Here is a 16,033-nt window from a genome sequence, read left to right as displayed (position 1 = left end):
ATGAAAAGACTTGATTCAAATTCATTACTTTCTGATTTCAGGGTCATAAACCAACCCTTGTAGATGCCCAGTAATTAGTTCAAAGGGGTGTTCTAAACATCTATTCCCTAGTGCCTGGCCCACTCCTGCCTTCTTAATTTCAACACACGGTTTAATTTTCATCCACTTGACTTAGAGAATCAGAGTCATCTAGACGGAGCGAAGACACCACCGGGCTGTGACATGGGGAAAAGGGACGAAGCAAAGAGACCTGAGTGGTCAGACAGACACCAGGCCAGGCCACAGAGGACAGCTCACATGCAACAACAGTCACCTCACAAAAGCTGGCGTTGCTGAATATTATGGTGTGCGTGTGTTTATACCTATGACACAAAAACTCATTTCATTACTGCAGTGAGTCTATGAGGCAAGAACTATAATCTCCATTTTTAAAATAAGCAACAGGGTAAAAACATTTGCCACACGAGCCTGGCCGTCGGAGCTGCATTCCTGGAAACCATGGTGGATCCAAGAACTGAGTTCTGAGAGTTGCCCTGAAGCCTCCAGGCGTGCCCTGTGGTACACTTACAGCACAAAACAGTAAATAAACTCTTTAAAAATTGGGGCTGGAGGGGTGGCCCAGCAGTTAGGAGCACTTGTGGTTCTTGCAGAAGACCTGGGCTTGGTTCCCAGCACCCACATGGTGGTTCACAACCATTGAAACTCATTCCAGAGGATCCAATGCTCTCTTCTGGCCTCCTCTGGCATCAGTACATGCATGTGGTATACAGACATACATGCAGACAAAGCACCTGTACACACAAAATTTTTTAAATCCCTAAAAATTATTTCTTTTAAATTTTGAGGCAGGGTCTTACTATGCAGCATTTGCTGGCATGTACTCCAGGCTTGCCTACAAATTTATAGAACTCCACCTCCTTCTGCCTCCTAAGTGCTGGGATTAAAGATGAGTGTCACCGCACCTAGTAAATAGTTAAATTTTTTAAATAAAAATTAAGAAATAAGGAACAGTTTAGAGAAATGGAGGAGTCTGCCCAATGACACAAAACTGATAGATGGAAGGCTGGATTTTACAATCAGTCTGGCTGTTGAGTCTTCACTATCAGACTCTGCAAGGTAACACATCCGTGCGCACACATGCAGGCATGCACATCTACATGCTAAACAATTAACAAATTCAACACTCAAGAGTCAACAACTGCATGCTATGGCTCCTCCTCCAATACCCTGACAACCTGAAACCACCAGGAATTCCAGAAGTCACTGCCACCTGATCAAAAAGATGGAACCCAAACCTGGGTAACAGGGCAGGACAACCACCACTATAACTTCTGTTGTAAACTTAGAGACATTGGAAGCAGGTGCTCGTGTGACTAGAGGAACTATAAAAGGACACCCCTGAATCTAGAAGCCAGCTAGAATTTAGTGGATTCACAGACAGACAGACAGACACCCCACACATGCACTTGGGTGGGCCCCACTGCACCAGTGAACATGGACGGGTCCTCTTGGTGAGCCTTGCCCTCTGCACTGGTGAACATGGATGGGCCCTCTTGGTGAGCCTGTCCTAGATGTCTGGCCTTGCTGATCCCGTGACTCTATAGTCTCTGAAGTTTATCTTCTCAAGAATATAAGCTCTAGATGTTCATCAGTCATTTACGAATCAAGGGTTCCCTTTACCAATGAGCACACCGAGCCAGAGAAAGGTGTATACCAAGACTCATACAAGCCAGTAAGGGGCCAAAATGCCAGATGCTTCTCCACATACCTGTATTTCCTTAAGCTCAGCAGTCTTCTTTACTAATTAAGCACTCATTATTCCATACGTCATCATCCACAAAGTTTAAATACTAAAATCTTTGCTGTTATTGTTGTTTTTGAGACAAGCTTTCTCTGTGTAGCCCGGCTGGCCTGGAACTCACTGTGTGGACCCAGCTATCCTTGAACTCAGAGATCTATTTGCCTCCTGAGTGCTGGGATTAAAGGTATGGGCCACCAGCCCTAGCCTACTACAATCTTTTTAAAGTACTAATATAAGCTCCATTGTCAAACTATTTTATTAACATGAAGTAGCCTTGGCTCCTTTTAGGGATCAGGTAGAATAGACACAAATAAGCATAAGCACAATTAAAGTCAGAGAACATTCAAGTATTAGGCTAAAGGTCTTCAGCTTGGGGGCTAGTGTCTCACAGGAGTTCTGGAAGCATAGTCTCACCCACAGCAAGTGGGTGCCAATGTCACAATGAGTCTTGTTGTGCCGGGCATGCACAGCCAAAAATGGCAGGAACGTGTCCTGTGCAATGCTGCAGCACAGAGCATGCTGCTCTGAGATCTCTGGCAATTTCTTCTATGTGAGATACACAAATAAGTCGTTTCTTTAGGGATGGAGAGATAGCTCAGCGGTTAAGAGCACCAGCTGCTCTCCCAGAGGATCTGAGTTCAATTCCCAGCAACCACGTGGCCGTTCACAACCCTCTGTACTGAGATCTGATGCCATCTTCTGACCTGCAATGGACACATGTAGGCAGAACACTGTATATATAACAAACAAATAAATCTTTAAAAAATTCTTTATAAAATGATTTATAAAGAAAACCTCTCTGATGAACAAAAGAGCTTAATCTCTACAATTCTACTGCCATTTTCTTTTCACTTAAAATAATTGGAAAATTAAATGAAAAGCTAATATGGACTGATGATCTGATTAAGTGCTGTGCTGGCACAGTGTGGGTTTTTTCAGTAACTGTTGGCAGTAGTATTACACAGCACAAAGGAGTTCACTTACACAAGGGGTTAAACATGTCTTCATTATTAGGAGAACTCTGACTTTCTGATTCAAAACCAAGGAACTCGAGTAAATCCCCTTTATCTACTGGGGAGAACGGAGCATAAGGTTATACACAGTAAGGGGCTATACGGTTCAGAAATTAGAAAGCTAGAGAAGGTAGTGATGACAAAGCTCTCCATGAGCACAGAGTGAAGTGGCCATTGTGCTCCTGCCTCATCTCAGATAATCAATGGAGCCTCATCAAGGGTCAGATTAGCACAGCTTCCGGCTCCGTGAGGACACAGACATCAGCTCAAGAGCAGTTCTTCAGGGCACTAAGGATTCCAGTCAAGACCTCACAGAAACCAGCTAAATTACTACAACAGAATTGTGTGGCTTGTCTTCTACACCCAGGGCTGAGAACAGACCCTGGTCCCCCTACATAACTAGCAAAGCACTCTGTCACTGAGCTGTACCCCTAGTCCTGAGCGCTTGGGGTTGGGGGGGAGTCTGCATGCCGGCCTCCCTGCCCCAGCTTCCTGAGTGTTCACCACTAAGACCACTCATTGCGGATGTGGCACCGACTAGGAGCTCACTTCAGGGCCTCTCACAGTTTGAAACAGTTTTTAAGATTTATTTACGTGTGTGAGTGTTTTGCCTGTATGCATTATGTGCATGCATGTGTCTGGTGCCCAAGGAGATGAAAAGGTGTCAGATCCTGTGGAATTACAGATGGCTGGAAGCTACTGTGAGTGCTGGGAAACAAACACAGGTCCTGGGAACTAAACCTGGGTCCTCTGCAAGAGCAGCAAGTGCTCTTAAGCTCTGAGGCACCCCCTCAGCCCATCCCTGCTGTTTTAAAAGCTGGTTTTATGCTGGCACATCCCTATAAGGCCAGCATTCGGGTGGCTAAGGCAGGAGGAACACAAGCTGAGACAGGAGGCTTGTGAGCCCAGGCCCAAGGCCAGCCTGAGACACAGTGACACCTGACTCACTACAAACAGTTACAGGCTGCCTAGGAAGAAAGAGTGCATTCCTAGGGGGGACTGGTGACATGGCTTAGAGGGTAAAGGTGCCTGCTGCCAAGACTGATGAATGGGGTTGGATTCCCAGGGACTCACATGATAGACAGAGAGAAATAATTTCACGCACAACAAAGATCATCATTTTCTGAATAGTTGAACAGGCTTCAGAAAATGCAGAATAAACTGTGATAGTGTTGTAATTAAGTTTAGAAATACAAAAACTATATTTAAAATTATACAAAGAAGCATGTTGCCACATAGATAGCATGTGACAAAGAAGGGCTCTGCCTGCCTGACCTTCTGCTCCAGCAGCAGGTTTTACTGCAGATTTTTCAGTCACGAATGCTGAAGTTACATGCACAGTGAATAGTTTCCTTTGATGAATCAGAAGGCACTTCAGGATCACACAGTGGTATTGTCACGTTCATAAAATACCACCCAGGGCACTGGAACAACGGGTTGCCTATGAAGAAAGAGTACATTTCCAGGGGCTGTCAACATGGCTTTAGAGGGTAAAGTTGCCTGCCACCAACTTTGATGACCTGGGTTGGATTCCCTGGGACCCACATGAGGGAAGGAGAGAATTGTCTCCTGTTTCAAAACGCAAGTAGTAAAGGTTTAACTAAGTAACTTATTGTAGCTTTGCTTTACACATGTTTAACATTTTGGCTTTTGGGCTCTTTAGTAATAGCATTTTGTTTCTAACATATATACATCCATCCCACCCAGAAGAATGGAGACGAATGATTGCAATCCCTCCCCCATCTATTCCTGACTCTTCATCTGCTGTTCATGTATGTGCTCACCTCATTCACACACAGGCCTCTGTGAAGCTCACCTGGGAAACGGGGCCAGAGGAGGGTAACTGAGACACTTTAATGACCCTGCTCACACCCACGTTTCCCCTTCATTCAGATTCCCAGTCTCTCACTAGACCATGCAAGGCAAGCAAGATCCTTTGTAACATTTGGATAAATGATTTTGTTCTCTTGGAAACCAAACCCAGGGCCTCCCCGCAAGCACTCTGCCATTTGCCTAAACCTCAACCACTATAAATTTCTTTAAAGTTTTAAAAGAAATCTTTAAAAAATCTTTTCAGATAACTTTCCTGTTATCTTCATGAGGTAGGTATGCAGAGAGCATATTTAGAAGTGCTTATACACTTGGCAAAGAGTCTGCTTAGAACGATTACATAGGATACCAACCACCAAGGAAACGGAAAACAGTGAAAAAACATTGAAGGAATTAATCTGGCACCAAACAAATAACTACAACGACAAAAAAAGAAAAAAGAAAAAAAAAAAGAAAGAAAAAGGAAAAAGGAATGTTACTATTGAATAAGACCAAAAGGAGAATAAAATTTATTGAGTCCAATTTCTTAAAGCTACTGCAATTCCATTTAAAAGTCAGACTAGAAATTGCGAAACATCTTAAAATAGGCTTAAAATGATATACAGGAAATCAGGTTTTAATGCCCAATACTGGAAAAGAAAACACTTGGTGCCTCTGACTGTGTCTAACACAGAGATGGCATAATCTGAACATTCTGTAAGCTTTTAAGTGATAGAGAGTTTGGAATGGGAATAAATGAATGTGGCACACAGTGCAGAGCAGAGAAATGCAAATTCCGTTTTCTGCCCCTCAGCCATCCTCCTCCTGCTCCCCTAAAACACATCTGCACTTTCAGTGATTTCCCTGGGCTTGTTAATTAATTCTAACTAAGAAACAATAATCTCTTGAACAACTCATGTCTAACAGCTTAGTGGCTCATTCCTCAAAAGTCCAGTCAAAGCAATATTTTCAAGCCAGGATGGTTCACGGAAGAACAAAGTGCACATAGCTACAACACAGCACCTGGGAGGTGTGGCAGGGGGACCAGAAGGCAGGAGGCTGTTCCTGACCAGCTGTGAATGCACAGTGAGATGGAGACCAATGAGGACTCCATGAAATCACGTCTCAAAAAAAAAAAAAACAAATTGTTTTAAATCTCATCTAGGAGCTAGAGATTCAGCAGTTAAGAACACTAGCTGGCCGGGTGGTGTTGGTGCACACCTTTAATCCCAGCACTTGGGAGGCAGAGGCAGGCGGATCTCTGTGAGTTCGAGACCAGCCTGGTCTACAAGAGCTAGTTCCAGGACAGCCTCCAAAGCCACAGAGAAACCCTGCCTCGAGAAAAAGAAAAAAAAAAATCAAAACAACACTACCTGTTATTCCTTCCCGAGCACCCAGTTTCAATTCCCAGCACTCACTTGGTGGCCTACAACCACCTATAACCTGACGTCTTCTTCTGGCCTCCTAGAGCACCAGGTACATCATGTGATGTATGTACATCTATGCAGGCAAAAACTCATATACATAAAATAAAAATGATTTTTAAAAACAGTTCTAGCGTTCTGTGTATGTGTACAGATGTGGGATGTGTGTGGGTATGCACATGTGGAGGCCATAAGGCATCTATCACTAGTCACCCTCTTTCTTGAGACAGTGTCTCTCACTGATCCCCAAGCTCACCGATTGGCTGGTCTGGCTGGCTCGTGAGCCCCTAGGATCCTGATGTCTCTGTCTCCCAGTGCTTTGAGTGCACAGGCCATAAGACAGAGCCTGGCTTGCTCACACCAGTGGGTGCTGGAGATTTGAGCTCAGGTCATTATGCTTGCACAGCAAGCATTTACCAATTGACCCGTCTCCCCAGCCTCCTACGTGTGTTTTGTTTGTCTGTTCACTGTTTTGCGACCTCTCATTTAGCCCAGGCTGGCCTTAAACTCACTATGTAGTGGAGGATGACCTGATCTTCTGATCTTCCTGCCTCTGCCCCCTGGTGCTGGGCTCACAGGCATGTGTCACCATGCTCAATTTATGTGGTGCTGAGGATGAAGTGCGGGGCTTCATGAGCGTTAGACAAGCACTCTGCCAACCTAACCACATCCAAAATCCCTACATGATTTTTTAAAAGGCTCTTCAATCAATTTATACTAGGAACTTCCAAGTTTGGCTGTGGTGGTGACAAATGCCTATAATCGAAACAATTGGGCCGGTAATGCAGGAGAACAGCACTGAACTCCAGGCCAGCCCAGCTACATATCATGTGACGCTGTTGTCAAAATTAACAGCCTGGTACTGCACACCTGCAAACCATCATTCGGGAGGTGGAGGCATGGGGATCTGGAGTTCAAGGTCATCCTTAGATACATGCAATTTCAAGGTCAGCATGGCCAATATAAGAAATGTCTAAAAATAAAAACAGAAGTTCTGTCAGTTAAGCCCTTTTTCAATTTCCAGAAGAAATGAAAAGATATAAAATTAAGAGCTCTATTTGGTATGTTGACAAATAGAAAAAAGACCTGGAGAGTAACAGGATAAATAATGCTTTGGTTTTTGTTTTTAAGCTGGGTACAGTAGCACATGCTATTATGTTAATTCTACTCTGAAAGCCGAAACAGGAGGATCTTGAGTTTGAGGGTAGCCTGGGATACAATAGCAAATTGAAGTTCAGCCTAGGTTATGTAGCAAGACCCTGCCTCAAAAAAAGCAGCAAAAAGATAAACAAACCATCAAAAAATTTTTAACCAGGCATGGTGGTACACAACTTTAATTCCAGAACTTGGGACACAGAGGGCAGCCTGGTCTATATAGTGAATTCCAGGCTAGCAGAGGCTACATAAGGAAACCTGTCTCAGAAGAAAAAAAAAAAAAACTTAAACCTGATGTTACAGGTTTGAATCTAAAAGGTTCTCCTTAAGCTCATGTAAACACTTGTTCCCTGGATATTGTCTATTGCTTAAAAACAATTTTCTTTTCGAAAAACTCACTTCAATTATATTTACAGGAGGAATTTTCACTCAAAAAAGTGAAATTTGGGGGCCATGGAACACTTAAGGGGTGGGGCTGGGTGGTAGAAGTAGGGCTGGCCTTTAAAGGTTATAGGTGGACCTGGTTCCCTGGTTCCAGGACAGTTCTCTGCTGCCTGTCTGTAATCTTGTGATGACCTGTCTGCAATCATATGATTGAAGGGTTGTCTAAGAGGCATTGCAAACATGGCACTGGCAGGTTTTACCTTCCCCCTTCCTTCTCCCATGCTAAACTGCTACATTCCTAAAGCTAGCCCTCCAGGTCTATTCCTCTACTGGGCCACTTCCTATGCCTGACTAAAACTCCAAGGTCCAGCTCTTAAAATTCATTATTTGCCTATCCTGACTAACCTGTCCAAACAGGACTCAACAACTCGGCCTAGCACAGACTTCCCTCTTTCTCCTTAAAAACCACTCCTGCAGAAAGCCCTGCTGTCTACTTTTGTTCCCTCCAGAGGCAGCACAGCCCACCCATCCCATCCTCTAGAGCAGTAAATCTCCTTTGTGCTGAGAACTTGGAGTCGGAATGTGTTCTCTGCCAACTCCGAGGCCCCTTACGGTGGTGACCTGCCTGCCACCCTACATTCTCGCTCTAAGGACAAAGCCATCCTGCCGCTCTTAGAAGGCCTTCCATGATGGACTGCAAGCACAAGCTACAATAGAGCATCCTGGTCACCACTTGTTTCTTTCAGGCCATTTGTCACAGCAGTAAGAAGTGACTAAAACACTTGCTGCCTTTTGCTGCCTTTGATATTGTACGTGTATTGCTAATGCCCACATTTCGTAGTAGCTAACCCTCTCTTCAGAGCATGCTGGCATTCGAAGAGTGGAAATGTTGGCTCATGTGATAAACTACTGCATTCATGAAAGTCCTACCTTCCCTGTCTGACTTCAACTCCCTGTGGCTTCCAGGACCCCAGAGGCCACTTTCCCTTCTACTCTGTGTCTCTGCCCACGGTGCCTCTCCTTCTACCGTGTTTTTTACCTCAACTCCACCAGGTGAAACCACACCCAGCCACAAAGCCTCAGCTCATGGCATGCTCCCAGATGATTTCTCCTCCTTTCTAAGACTGGAATTGTATTGAAGTATTTACTTTTCTGATCGAAGTTATATTTGTGACTGTCTTTCTCACTAAGTTATATATAGACAGTGGACAGTAAGGGCATAGGACTTAGTTGGTATTCAAGGCATGTCTAAGTTGAAATCATGATTTAAGTTTTTGCAAAGAACACATCAAATAGGTGTCACTTTATTACACAGAAACACAGGAGCTTGCAAAGCTGGCAGAACAGATGTTCTCTCTCCCTCCCTGTCTCTCATACATTCTCTCCCGCCTCCCTCACTCCCTCTTGCTCTCCTCCCTACATCTCTCTCCCTTGTTAAACACATAACGTAGGTTCTACTATTTTCTCCAACTTAGAGATGATGAAACTAGAATTCCTAAGACCGAGTTGACTGTCCCAAACCTGACAGCGAGCAAACTCTCTGTCTGTCCTCAGAGTTCAGTGATCTGCTACACTCTTTTGACTACCAGGACTCACACAGGTAGCAATGACTAATACACCATGGTGCAGGAACAGCTCCCTCAAACTTAGTGACAGATATATTGCCTGTTTTCAGCCATCCTAAAGTTCATCCAGATCAAATCTGACATTTATTACTGCAACACGAACATGGTGCACTCACTCACTCGCACAGTTCGCCTCCTGCCATGTGGTGTTGAAAAACTCTGAGACCATCACAACTATTTGCATTCTGTCTGCCATCAGGAGACTTCTGGCACAGTTCGGGCTCTCTGAGGAATTCTGCAACAACAACAAAAGAAAAAACAGGAGAAACAATCTGAGTGTTTAGACTTCCCAACAACCCCCAAAGCCATGAAACAATTAAAATACTTATTGTAAACCATTTAAGATTTTCTCTAAAATGAGCTGATAATAATAGCAGTAATAATAAACATGGCAGGTTTCTATCTAACATTTATGGCTGCCAGGTTCACGTGGGAAGGAAGAAACTCTGCTTAACTGCTGAGCTGTCCCCTCCAGGCCCGTTTTTGCTTTCTGAATATTGCTTCTGTAGTCAAGTTCAACTTCTTAATTTCACAATCCCGTATGCACGGGGAAATTGCAGAGTATGAAAACCAAATGTAGCAATGGTTATCTCTGGATGATGGAGCATGGCAAATTTCATTTTCACTTTTGCTTCTCTTCAACTGTCTAAACTTTTTCTACAGTAAATGTATTATTTATGTAGTATTTTAAATCTGTGAGTAAGTGTTCACAAATCCTTTGGCTTCACCTTTCAGTTAACTTTTTTTTGATTCAAAGATAGAGTTCTGCAATAAAATCCAGTAATCCATCCATAATATTAAAGAGTTTGCACTTGAATAGAAAAACACGTCTTCCAGGGACAATTTTTCGTGAAAGAAACTGGTGCTATGCAAATAATAAACTGGGATCCGAACATCTTGAACTTCAACTATTTCCTATCTCTGTTGCCTCAGCTGAGCACTGAGTCCTGGCCCTTTCCTCATTTCAAAGCAACTTAACTCCTACTGTTGGCAGGCACTACAAGAATGCTGGAATTTTGAGGATATGGAAGTGTCAGAGAAAGCTGTTACACTGTGCTTCAAGAAAAAGCTGTTATACTGTGCTTCAAGAATCTGCCCTAAACACAGACAGGGAATGACACTCTGGAATGAAAGCCAAGTGGGAACACCCGGGATAGAACTGACCAGCCATGGGCAGCAATAAGAAGGTCACTGTGATTCATTTGGGGAAGCTAACCCTCCCTGTATAGCTCACTAAAAAGATGCACCTAAGAGAGTGTTTGCTTTTATTTGTTACCTTTATTTTTTTAACATTTATTTATAATTGGTGTGTGTGTGTGTGTGTGTGTGTGTGTGTGTACAACTTACAGAGTCAGTTCTCTCCTGCCACTGTGTAGGTCCCCAGGATCACCCTTACCTACTAAGCCATCTCAAGGGCACATGTACTTGCTTTCAAAACAGTTTTGACAAAACATTTACCAGGTTCCTTTCTTGGAACTGTTTCAGAGAAATAACAATAAATAAATTTGTTCTTGTTTGTTGTTGCTGTTCTATATGCATATGTGAGTTGTTCGTGTGTGTGTGTGTGTGTGTGTGTGTGTGTGTGTGTGTGTGTGTGTGTGTGTGTGTGTGTGTGGAGAGAGAGAGAGAGAGAGAGAGAGTGTGGTATTTGTAGATGCCTGCAGAGGCTAGAGGCCATCAGGTGTCCTGCTCCACCTTCCTCTGCCTTATTCCCTTGAGACAGGGTCTCTCCCCAACCCTGGAACTAGGTTTAGGCTAGTGGACAGTAGCAAACAGGCATCTTTACCACCACCCCACCCCACCCCCACCTGCAAACCTGCATCACCCAGGTTACAGCTTCTAGTGTCACCTGGGTTACAGCTGCATTCATGCCTGCCTTTTTAAATGGATGCTGAAGAATCAAACTATCGAAAGCACTCTTACCCACTAAGCCATCTGGCCAGCTCTTTTTCATTCTTTCGCTATTTGTGTGGTTCTGGGGACCATCCATGTGCTTTGGCCAGCACTCAAACCCTGAGCTACATTTTCAACCTTGCAATTTTTTCTTTCTTTCTTTTTCCTTTTGAGACAGACTAAATAAAAGTATGTTCTCAGGGCTGGAGAGAGCTTAGCAATTGAGAGCACTGGCTGCTCTTTCAGAGGACTTGAGTTCAGTTTCCAGCACCCACATGGTGGCTCACAACCTTCTGTTACTCCAGTTCTGGTGCCTTCTGCTCTCCATAGGTGCCAGGCACTTGCAAGTGGTACACACACCACACACACACACACACACACACACACACACACACACACACAACACCACACACACACACACACACACACACACACACACACACACACACACACACACACACCAAACACCCACACGTGTTTAAAAAAAATTTAGAAAAATAATTTTTTCTTTCATTTTTTTTTTCTTGACTGTAGAAAGTTCTTGATGATTTTTGGAAAGGGTGATACAAAAGAGCAGTCTGGAAACATACTTACAGGTGATGATATTTAGAGGGAGGATGTGGCAGGAAGACTAGTTAGACTCTTTCTGTAGTGTGAGTATGAGAAAAGATGAAGGCAAAAGCGAGGGTGGAAAACAAGCGACAACCAATCCCAGAAATGATGATGATGATGATGATGATGACGTAGCTCTTAGTGTCCTGCGGCATTATCCCACTCACTCCTCACAACTCGGAGACAGGGAGTGCCATCCTTCTGCACCAGAAGCTGCCCCATCCCATCCTGTAGCCTCACGTAGGGTGCTTAACCTCTCTGAGGCTCAGTTTCTTAAAAGTATGGTATCTCCCTGTGTATATCTAGCTTTTCCATATGGAAATCAGTTCCTGTAGGGCAGAAACTACATGTGTCTTAACACATAGCCCAAACATACTGGTCCCTGATTTATTCTTGAAAATATTAGTATCCTGATCTGCCATAACCATCTGGTACAAGCCTAGCCATTAGGAATGCAGCCATCCACTTTCATCATGGCTGCACTCAAGAAGTTGGATAAAGCCATCAACACACACACACACACACACACACACGCACGCGCACGCGCATGCGCACGCACACACACGCACGCACACACACGCACGCACGCACGCACGCACGCACGCACGCACACGCGCACACACACACACACACACACACGCACACGCACACGCACACGCACACGCACGCGCACGCGCACACGCACGCACGCACACGCACACGCACGCACGCACGCACACGCACACGCACACGCACACACACACACACACAAGATTTTCTTCACAACAAATCTATAACCCCCATCTACATACCTTACTTTACACCCATTCGAATCTCTGCACTCCCTGAAATATAGGTAACAATACCAATCCTTACTCACAAGGGAAGACGCAGCCTCCTATGTAACAAAGAAGATGTAAGACATCACTCCAACTTGTCTACCTATCCACCACAACAGAGAAAGCGCCCACTGCTCTGTGGATGCCCTAGACCAGTGGTTCTCGACCTTCCTGATGCTGCAACCTTTTAGACAGGTGGTTTTCAACCTTCCTGATAATGTGAGCCTTTAATACAGTTCCTCATGCGGTGGTGACCCCCAACAATAAAATTATTTTCATTGCTACTTCATAACTGTAATGTTGCTACTGTTATGAGCTGTAATTTAAATATCTGATACGTGACCCCTGTGAAAGGGTCAGATCCCCAAAGGGCTCTTCTTGACCACAGGTTGAGAACCACTGCCCTAGGTCTTAGCAATTCCACTTTTCCCAGGTCCTTGTCTTGTCTGGTTCACCCCTACAAGGTCTTCCTTCATCTCCCCTATAACACTTAAATGTATTGTCAGTACAGTTGAATGCCTGTAGTCCAAGATTCTAGGGAGGATGAGGCAGGGGGATCACTTGGGCCAAGCAGTTCAAGATCAATGTGAACAACAAAGGGAAACATCCAAAAACACAAACAGGGCTGGGGATGTAAGCCAGTGATGGAACGCTTATCTAGCACATGCAAAGCTAGGTTTGCTCTTCAATGCCAAGTGACAGGCAGGCAGGCAGACAGACAGGCAGGCAGACAGACAGAGATTTCATTAGAGGAATTCTTCCCATCCTTTGCCTTCCTCTCATTGTTTAACCTACTCTAATCTTGGTGTCACTCTGTCAAAAAAAAAAAAAAAAAAAACCTTGTATTAGTAATACTAATGTTGACAGATACGTCGGGGGTCCATAAATATTGGCTCCACTCCATCTTGACTAAAGGTCAGAGAGTTCAAAACTGTCCTTGTACCTATAAGACTAAGCTTGGCACTGCAGGATGTTTTGGCCTTGGTAATGGATGTCTCTAAACAACAACAGACTTGGGCTCAGGTGTGTTTACTCTTCACCCTGAAGGCCGGATGGCAGGTGTGGCTACCAAATACCTGGAGGATTAAGGGAAGTTAGTCTCTTTGCCCCTTATACATGATAATGAAGCCTTCTGTCATCCCCACTTTTGGTTGGGTACTTACAAAGGTTGAGGAATAAAATAAGGGTGCTCAGCATTCAGTATGGACTAAATGGCCTTCCTGACATCTATCGTGTATCTCCATCTTGTCTCTTAACTCTCTTAGCTAGCCCTTCTTGGTCCACACACTCCCTCTCAGGTATGAACCATGGGCTAGTCAGCTGGCTCTGACTGCAGCCCCGCAAAGACAGTTTCCCACATATGGTGTGGTGCAGCAATGCAGGGCTCTTCAGAGGGCGGCCACACAGATACATTCCCAGCTCTCTCAGATAACCTCTCTGTCCCTTGTCCTTCAGCTGTGAAACACTCCTCTCCCCTAATTTTTCTCTTCTGACTCTTCCTTTTCAATCCTCTCTGACAGTTTGCCCTCTATCCCAGTGTTCAAGGCTTGGCACTCCTACTCATTCTTTCTATGACATTGCATTTATACTTTGTATGCATGGGGGTGCACATGCCACACCTGGTGTGTGCAGGACAACTTAAGGGAGCAGGTTCTTTTCCTTCCATCACATGGGTTCTGGGACTGAACTCAGGTTATCAGGCTTGGCAGAGAATGCCCTTTACCCTGCGATCCATCTCACAGACCCTCTCACCTACTTCTTTCTTCCTGTCTCATTCTTTAGGAACACTCATCCATGCCATGGTTTCTCAGATACTATTTTTGCTCCAAACACTTCCCAAAAGTGTAACCCATAGTCTAGACCTCTAGACATGCATACCTAACCATATATGCCATATCTCTACTTAAATGGCTCAAAATACCTCAAAATCAACTCATTTCAGAATTAAGTCCATGATTTCCCAACAAACAGGCTCCACCCTCTGAGATAGTGGCAACCTTATTCACTACACTGAAGTCATCAATTTCTTTCCCTTGCTCCTCACCACCAATTAATCACCAAATCACCTCTTTTCTACTTTCTAAATACCTCTAAGATCCACCCATTTTGCCATATGACAATGGCACCCTGTGGTTTATCAGCCACCATTTCTCTTTCACTACAGTCTAATTCATCTCCCACATAACCTCTTCTCCCTGTTCCCAAGCCCATGTTGCCAAAAGGATTTTTCCAAAGACAAATAGAGGGCTGGAGAGGCCGCTCAGAGGTTGAGCACTTGCTACTCTTGCAGAGGACCTGAATTCCACTCCCTACCCCAATCAGGCAGCTCACAATTGCAGTTACGGGGGAATCCAACACCCTCCTCTGGCCTCTGTGGGGACCTGCACACACACACGCGCACACACAAAGACAAATAGGATCACCATGTTCTACAGAATTAAAACCTTCTAACACAATCACACTGGTTTCAGACTCTAAAATCCGTGGCATTCCCCTACTAAGCCCACAATCCCTAGCTCCTGCCCAGTGCAGACTTGGATCACAGGCCACCTCGCTGACCTGCTCAACTCTTCCCAGCCTCCAATACAACAAACTCTCCCATTGCAGAGTCCTCACACTTGCTGTTTCTTTAAACACACATTTCCTGATAATCTCAGGCTTCAACTTCCAATCTACTCAGCAGAAACCCATTAAGTTTTGAAGTACACTGCAAAAACCAGATCCCTGAGCTAGTCAATTGCACAGCAGCAAAGACAGCCATCCAGGTGAATTGCAGAGGATTGCAGACTGGGGAAGCTTTCCCACCTCTGATGACCACTTCACTGTTTCTTCACACTTGGGGGAGGAGATCTGGGTTCCCACATTACTGGTAGTACCTGGGGGGCAGGAGGGTGAAGAAAGTTTCCACAACCCATTCTGGAAATCTTCAGCTGGGTAATGTGGAGTTTGTTTATAATTTATCGGGTGATGCCCATAATTCTAATTACTAGAGCTCGGGATCATTTGTAATTTTTTTTAAAACCTCCTAACTCCACAGCACCTACATGAGGAAAACTTCTGCACCCTTAAAGACCCAAGGATGGCACCATGATGGGGGCACTGTGCCTTATTTAAAACAAAAAGGGCAACTGGACATTATGAAATTTGCAGGAAAATCGATGAAACTGGAAAAGTAGATCGGAAGTGAGGTAACCCTAGGTGCAAAAAGACAAACACTGCATCTTCTCTCTTGTATACACAGCCCAGCTTTTAATGTTAATATACGTGTGCTACGTGGAGTGAGTGTTGAGTAGGGGCCAGGAAATCAGAAAGAGGCCACAAGAAGAGTCACAAAAAGAAGCTGAAGGGATGGCAGAGGGTAATGGACCACATGTGACAGAGTGGAGAGGGCCCACTGAGTGCACGGTGGCTATAAATGGTGGGGGAACAGTGGAGCTGTGGAGCAGGGACTGGACAAACCACAGGAGAAACACCAACCATTTAAAAATAAATCAGGGGT

At 44.5% G+C, this 16,033-nt stretch overlaps 1 protein-coding gene across 2 annotated transcripts in view; it reads right to left on the bottom strand.

Moving 5' to 3' along the window:
- The window catches only part of Ostm1 (osteoclastogenesis associated transmembrane protein 1), a 31,555-nt gene that overhangs the window by 13,635 nt on the left and 1,887 nt on the right, over positions 1-16,033 (bottom strand). For both annotated transcript variants that reach the window (XM_027402236.2, XM_027402237.2), the window contains exon 2: positions 9,332-9,446. In XM_027402236.2, coding sequence (XP_027258037.1) covers positions 9,332-9,446 — 115 coding nt within the window. The remainder of the gene's footprint in view (positions 1-9,331; positions 9,447-16,033) is intronic.

This window comes from Cricetulus griseus, chromosome 2 (genome assembly GCF_003668045.3).
Source record: "Cricetulus griseus strain 17A/GY chromosome 2, alternate assembly CriGri-PICRH-1.0, whole genome shotgun sequence".
Lineage (NCBI taxonomy): Eukaryota > Metazoa > Chordata > Mammalia > Rodentia > Cricetidae > Cricetulus > Cricetulus griseus.
The sequence above is the reverse complement of the archived record's forward strand: the minus strand, read 5'-3'. Positions and strand labels throughout refer to the sequence as shown.